The sequence below is a fragment of the Glycine max genome, chromosome 11 (genome assembly GCF_000004515.6).
Source record: "Glycine max cultivar Williams 82 chromosome 11, Glycine_max_v4.0, whole genome shotgun sequence".
Taxonomy (NCBI): Eukaryota; Viridiplantae; Streptophyta; class Magnoliopsida; order Fabales; family Fabaceae; genus Glycine; species Glycine max.
The window spans coordinates 37,433,684-37,441,398 of NC_038247.2; the positions used below are offsets into that span (position 1 = coordinate 37,433,684).

The 7,715-nt window shown below is 44.1% G+C and overlaps 1 protein-coding gene across 1 annotated transcript; it reads right to left on the bottom strand.

Annotated features, from left to right (window-relative positions):
- Positions 1-344: 344 nt before the first annotated feature.
- Positions 345-1,889, bottom strand: LOC100800078 (putative serine/threonine-protein kinase-like protein CCR3). The gene has a single exon (XM_003538421.2). It carries the CDS (start codon positions 1,887-1,889, stop codon positions 345-347), a length of 1,545 nt encoding a protein of 514 aa, XP_003538469.2.
- Between the last annotated feature and the right edge of the window lie 5,826 nt (positions 1,890-7,715).

Consider the following 7,715-nt stretch of genomic DNA (forward strand, 5'->3'; position numbering starts at 1 on the left):
AATGTATTTTACCCTCTATCACACACTCAGAACAAGAAAGAAATAGATAAGATTGAGTTCAATTCAGTTAACACTAAGAAAAAATAACATACAACGTACGCTTCTTTATAAGTCAAGTATTACATAAATATAGAAAATCCATCCGAGTAAGTGAACTTTGGGTTACAAGGGCTGGAAACACTGGAACAATCATGGGTCAAATTTTTCAACTAAATTGCAGCTGTAGAATACAGCTATGTAGTGTTGCTGAACAATTTTTGTTAATATAAGAGATTCTTATTATTGGAACATCCGAGATCGAGATATTACTGTTGGAAACGTTATCACTTGAGTCTGTATCCTCTTCATGCATATACTGGAATATACATGAGTACATCTTCTGTATTTACTGGAATATTAATACCCCAGCAGGAGAGAGAAATACTACTACGTCTTGTGTAAAATTCCTCTAAATGAAGAGGATACATACTCATGTGAAAGGACTCATGTGATTGTAATGCAGAGGAAAAATTCTCATAATATAGGCTACTACCACAAAGAGCCAAAGCCAGCTCCAAACTGGCCACAATGTCATTCATGGTTGGTCTATCCTTTCCTTTCCTTTTCACACAACATATAGCGGTATAGGCCAGGATCTCCAGTGCCTCTGCTTCTTTCTCATGGGGTGGTCCAACCCTTGAATCTAAAATTTCGACCAAATCTCCAGCCAAAATAGCACGCACTGCAAACTCCACCACATACAATGCAGGGCCTCCATCTTCCTCAGACTTGAAGAAAGCTGTCTTACCCGTTAAAAGTTCAAGCAGTACAACTCCAAGCCCGTACACATCACACTTTGTTGTCACCACACCCAAGTACTCAGGACAAATGTATCCCACGGTTCTCGCTACTGGCTCAGTGTGTACATCATCACAGTCAGATTCTCGATTCATGAACGACAAATCAAAATTAAATACTCTTGCCGTCCAAGTAGCATCAAGAAGAATATTGGAAGGCTTTATGTCTATGTGAATAATAATGGATGGAACTGCATAACTATGAAGATATTGTATTCCACGGGAAGCGTCCAAAGCAATCTTGATCCTCATTATCCACGAATTCAACACACTGCTAGCCTTCTCCACATTGTTCTTGTCATGCAAATGATCATGCAACGACCCATTCTTCATGTACTCATACACCAGCAGCCTTTCATTTCTGTTTTTGCAGAACCCAACCAGCCCAACCAAGTTCCGGTGATGTAAACGGGAAAAGATGGCAAATTCAGACTTACCAAACGAGTCTCCCCTGGTTGCTATCCTCTTTTTGATTGCAACCTCACGACCATCAACGAGTTTGCCTCTGTACACATAAAAATCAATCATGTTGTCACTAGAGAAATTATTGGTGGCTGCTTTAAGCTCAGCCAGGGTAAATAATAATCCAGGGAAATTGTTGGTGGCTGGTTCAAGCTCAGCCTGGGTGACTGGTATAAGCTCAGCCCGGGTAAATAATCCTTCAGCAAAATGTCTTTTTGCATTCGACACGGCTTTTGTTAATCGTGCTGCAATAGTCCTCATATCCGCAGCCGTAGCAAAAACATGAAAAGGGAATGTTCCCAAATCAGCTCCACTACTACTCCTCATCGCCCTGTCTTCTGCCATAGCAAAAACATGGACCGGGGATGATCCCAAATCTTCTTCAGTAGCACTACTACTCCTTATGGCACTGTCCACTAACGAATCAAAACTACGGACACGAGATTCTCCAAAAATGGACCCAGTCTCACTCCTTATGGCGCTGTCCACTGCCCAGCTAAAACTCCTTGCATCATCTGTGACATCAATGCTCTCAACCATTTCAGTATCCATTTTATTTGCTTTGGCGGAGGCACTGAGCACATATGTCATATACAGACACCAAACCACATACATATATATATTAATTTAGAAGGTGCGAGGCAAGCCAAGAGAAACTTCATCTTACCGATTGGATCCATATGCATGTGCGGGTCAATCACTCCTAACATCCACAGCTGTCTTCTTTTTCTTACTGTGATATTATTGAGAAGGTGCGAGGCAAGCCAAGAGAAGCTTCACTTTAAAGTCAACGGTCAATCTCTCTTTAGTCCAAGCATTCACACCTGTCTTCTTTTTCGTTCTATGATTTTTTGTTAAGTATTTTTACTGAGTTCTGTCATCTTATTGACAAATCTACTAAGTGGGAAAATTAATGTTTTTTTTTTTTTTTGTAAGCAAAAGTGATTTAGTATTAATAATCTGTATCACAAGGAGTGTACAGAGAAGTTGCAGCATGTACAATAACACTGAAATTCAGTGTAAAAGCAAACTGACAAAGCACTAATTCTAACTCACATGTTGACTGTGTCCTACCTTTCCTCCTAATAAGTGATTTGGTATCAAACTCAATTACCATCAATAACCCACCAGCACCGACTCATTCTTGTTCCCAACATACTTACATACACGAAAGCAATAAAATACTCCCTTGAAATTAGATTTTTTTTAACATTTAAAAACAGAATATATAAATAATAAAAACATAATGGAAAGCTTTAGATGTCCTTTCCCGGTTCTTAGAAAATAATCATTTTTCAATATATTATTCCCTAGATACTACATGAACATGGATGATCAGATCACAATCAATAAACAAATAAGCACAGAAAAGATTAACATAAATTGGATTGCATTCAATAGATAATAAAAAAGAGTTATATTACAAGTGTTGGTTTGTCAAGGCTCCCAACAATGAGGTTTAACATCTCATTGTCATGAGAGACTTTACACTTTAGGGAGAACTGATGTGAATAGAAGAAGGGATAGATGGAAAAAAGAAGGAAAGAATGGCTAGAGAAGGAGGATATATTTCCCTGATTAGAAATACTGAGACTAAACATATATTCAATAGAGAGTTCTGAGACTTGGTATCTTTCCGTGTTGTTTCCTACTCCTTTCATAGGCCTAAGTAGTTTAAAATCCACGCGATTTGACACTGAGCGCGTACTCCTGGGTTTAGCGGAAATGTTGGTGTAATCACGCACTGAGCGCGGTCTGGGCTTAGCGGTAACAGCGGCGATAATGCGCTTAGCGCGGACTCCACCCAAAGTGCACTTTTGGGCTTTCTTGTGAGTCTTCTTCGCACTAAGCGTGAGTTAGTCACTAAGCGAGGAGATGTGATAGGTTTGTCTTGTGCGCTAAACGGACTGTTTCAATCTCCAACTTTCCTTCAATTTTTTTTTCAATTTTTCTTTAAAACACTCGAAATTTTTTTCTTTTGAATCCTATTTGTCAAAAATTACATTGATATTAAATTCTTCATTATTTCATTAAAAACAACAAGTGAAAAAATCATAATCATTTTTATCAAAAATTAACTATTAATTAAACTCAAATTTCACGGCTATTATAATGTAACTACAAAGAGGTTTGAAATAGTAAAGGCAATTAACATACAATGATACACTCACAACAAGGGATTCCTGGAATTCGAGGACCAGGAGAGCCTCCAACACACACAATTGAGAAGAAGGTGAAAATCTTATTGATGATGCTGTTATTTACATAAGGGTATTTATATTGATATTCTATAATAACCGAATTTGTCTTTAAATGGAATATCAAGGAGAATGGAAATATCAAAACCGTTAAACACGATTCTGCAGCATCATCCTCATGGACTTCAAGCTTTCAAACGTAATCTTGCAGGTACTTGGGCTTCGAGGTCCTTCTCTTAGTGTCACTTGCTAATCGTACCTCTCCTTCACAATGCTTTGCTTGTTCTGCACCTTTATCTTTATCTGCTATTTGCACCTTGTGTATTGTAGTGTTATCACCTGGGGGCCCTTGCAGAATCACCTTGTCCTCAAGGTGATAGTCCTGCTGCAAAGTGTCTCAATCTTCCCAAGTAGTATCGTCGGGAGTCAACCCTTTCCATTGCACGAGCACCTGCCATGGGTCTGCTGGGGTGGGCCTCCTATAATCCAGAATAGATAGTGGGGAGATGAGAGGTTGATTCTGAATGAACTGATCCGGCAATGGGACCGGAATGTCAGACCCCGGTGTCCCCTGGAATTGCTTCAACACCGAACAATGGAAAACAGAATGGATACGCGCGTTTTCCGGCAACTGAAGTCGATATGCAACTGGTCCAACACGTTCAAGCACTTTGAAAGGCCCATAAAACCTCTTTGCTAACTTGCTGTGTACAGCAGAATTTTCCTTCATTGATGATTGCCGGCGAGGTCTGAGTTTGAGTAAAACCCAATCTCCTGGCTGATAAGACATCTCCCTCCTCTTCACATCTGCGAACTTTTTCATCTTAATTTGAGCCTTAATAAGTTTCCTCCTGATGCATTGGAAGGTCTCATCCCTATCCCTGAGCATCTCCTCGACTGCATCCAATTTCGATGTCCCTGTGATGTAATCTGGAAAGTTGAAGGGTTTTCGTCCAAAGGTAATCTCATAAGGTGTGGTCCCTGTTGCAGTGTTCCAGGAAGTATTATGGGACCATTCTACCCATAAGAGAAGCTTCCCCCAGCCTCGCGGCCTCCTATGGACAAATGCTCTCAGGTATTGCTCGATGATTCTGTTCATCACCTCAGTCTGCCCATCTGTCTGAGGGTGATAAGCATAACTCATCCTGAGTTGCGTTCCGCTCAATTGGAAGAGCTCACGCCAGAAGTTGCTAAGAAACAGGGGGTCTCTATCAGAGACTAAACTTCGGGGAATTCCATGAATTTTCCCGACAATCTCCATGAACAACACTGCCACCATGTGAGCTGTGTGTGAAGCCGGTAAAGTGCCCAAGTGTATCCCCTTCGAGAAGCGATCAACTACTACGAGAATTACGGAATGTCCCTGAAAAGGAGGAAGACCCATTATGAAGTCTAGAGAGAGGTCTTCCCAAGGTCTTTGTGGCACCGGTAAGGGGCAGAGCAGCCCTGCACTTTTCTTGGTTTCGTATTTAGTGAGCTGACAATCAACACACTGTGCCACAAACTTAGTTACATCCCTTCGAAGACCAGGCCAGCTAAAGTTTTCTGAGACTCGAGCTAATGTCTTGGCCACTCTCATATGTCCCCCAGTAGGGGTTGAGTGGAATTCAGTGAGCAATGTGGGTATTAACGACAGGCCTTGGGGAAGCCATATACGTTTCTGATACTAGATAAGATTGTTAACAATGGAGTAGCCTGGAAATGTTGCAGGAGATTGACCAATTGCATTCCTCTGAGACACATACTCTGATGAAGCCTCCAATTGACGGCGGAGCTCCTCCATAAAGGTAAGACAGGGTACCGACAGGGTCATTAAAGATGAATTATGCTCTGGGATCCTCGACAATGCATCCGCAGCTTGATTCAAAGCTCCAGAACGGTGAATGATTTGGTAATCATACCCCATCAATCTGGCCAAATACGTATGTTGCTCTGGGGTTTGTATTACCTGGGTTAACAATTCTTTCAAGCTTCTATGATCGGTTACAATGGTAAAACGATGACCCAATAGGTACTGTCTCCACTTCTTAACCGCCACTGTCACCGCAAATAGCTCCCGTACATAGGTGGAAGCACTCAGGAGTTTCGGTGGAAAAGGCTTGCTGAAGAACGCCAGAGGGTGTCCCTGCTGAGATAGAACCGCTCCCATCCCTACACCAGACGCGTCAGTCTCAACAATGAAGGGTTGGGCAAAATCCGGCAGAGAAAGCACAGGGGCCGATGAGACAGCTTGCTTAAGTCTCTCAAATGCTTCTTGGACTGAGTCTGTCCATGTGAAATGGGCCTTGGTGGTGAGATGAACCAGAGGGGCAGCAATGGTCGCATATCCCCTGATGAAGCGCCTATAGAAGCCAACAAGGCCTAGAAAACTCCTAACTGCTTTAATTGAATGCGGAATGGGCCATTGAAGAATAGCCTCAACCTTGGACGCCACTGGTTTTACCCTCTCCGATGACACGATGTGGCCCAGGTATTCAACTTGAGTCTGCGCAAAGAAACACTTTGAAAATTTGAGAACAAATTGATGGGTGAGTAGTACCTGAAACGTGGTTTCGAGGTGATTAAGATGCTCAGCCATGGAAGCACTATACACCAATATGTCATCAAAAAAGACAATAATGAAGCGCCGGAGATATGGCCAGAATATCGCGTTCATCGTCGCCTGAAACGATGAAGGGGCATTACATAACCCAAACGGCATTACACGAAATTCGTAATGTCCGTGATGGGTTCTAAAAGCAGTTTTCGAAATGTCTTCAGGGGACATACGTATTTGATGATACCCCTGAAGCAAATCGAGCTTCGAGAAGTAGTGAGCCCCGCCTAATTCATCCAATAATTCATCAACCGTGGGTATCGGAAACCTGTCTTTAATGGTGAGAGCATTGAGTGCTCTATAGTCTACGCAGAATCTCCAGGTTCCATCGTGCTTCTTGACAAGCAAGACCGGGGAAGAAAAGGGGCTATTACTGGGTTGGATCAGCCCCTTTTGTAGCATCATTTCAACTTGCTGTTCAATTTCCTATTTCTGGAAATGGGGGTACCTATAGGGGCGGACATTGACAGGTGTAGCTTGGGGAAGAAGATGGATACGGTGGTCTGTCTCTCGTTGGGGTGGAAGTGTATTGGGTGGTTGGAACAAAGGTTGGTAACGGTCAAGTATAGTTTGAATGTGGGGAGAGAGAGAGAGTGTAGGGTCATCTTGGATGGAAGGGGGCTCTGGTAATATCGTGACATGGAAGTATAGGCTGGGAGGTTGGTGTCGTCGGAGACGATGAAATTGGGTAGAAGAGATGAAGTTCAGAGTGGTCTCCGTGTCCCCCTTCAATTCCACAAAACTGCCGGCGTGAAAGAACTTCATACATAAGGTATTATAATCCGTGAGAACGGGCCCGAGGGACTTCAACCATTGCACCCCCAGGACGACGTTAGCTTCGGCAATGGGCAATACGTGCAGGTCAACAGTGAACCTCGTATTCTGAATAACCACCGTGACGTCCTCACAGACACGCGTGCACTCCAGTTGTTGACCATTGCCAACCATGACGCGCAAGGGAGTGGTATCACGAGTGGGAAGGCCCAACTCCGAAACCAGTTGAAGCTGGATGAAGTTGTGGGTACTCCCACCGTCCACCAGCAAGATCACCTGTCGGTCTCCGATGAAGCCCATGAAACGCAGCGTTTCAGGCGCCACTTGTCCTGCCAACGAGTTAAAACTGATCTGGGCCGGGTATGGGTCAGTCGGGTCAGGGGGAACTGGATCGGGTTGCGGGTCAGGGGGGTTTATAAGGCCTGGAGGGTTTCGTCTTCCTCAGCGACCAGGAGAAATGCCCTAGAGGCGCAGCGATGCCCTCTGTGGTATTTCTCGTCGCATGTGAAGCAAAGCCCTCTCTCCCGGTGAGAAGCAATTTCTTCCGGAGAGAGGCGTTTGACCGGAGAGGGGTTGGGTCGCGTGGGTGGTAATAACAGAGGTGGGGTGGGAATGGCGCGTAGAGGGATGGTGGAATTGGGGTTCTGGGAAGGGGGAACAGGGGTGACGGTGGTTGGTAAAGGTGGGGGGTACATCTGGGTGGGCTGTGTGGGACGAGTTCGTGATGCATGGCGGCCGTCGAGGATTTTCTCCTCCTGAAGTCGAGCGAGGCCCGCCGCCTGCACGAGGGTCAAAGGCTGATGGGCCTGGACCTCGCGGCGAATATCCGGTGCCAACCCCGACACGAAG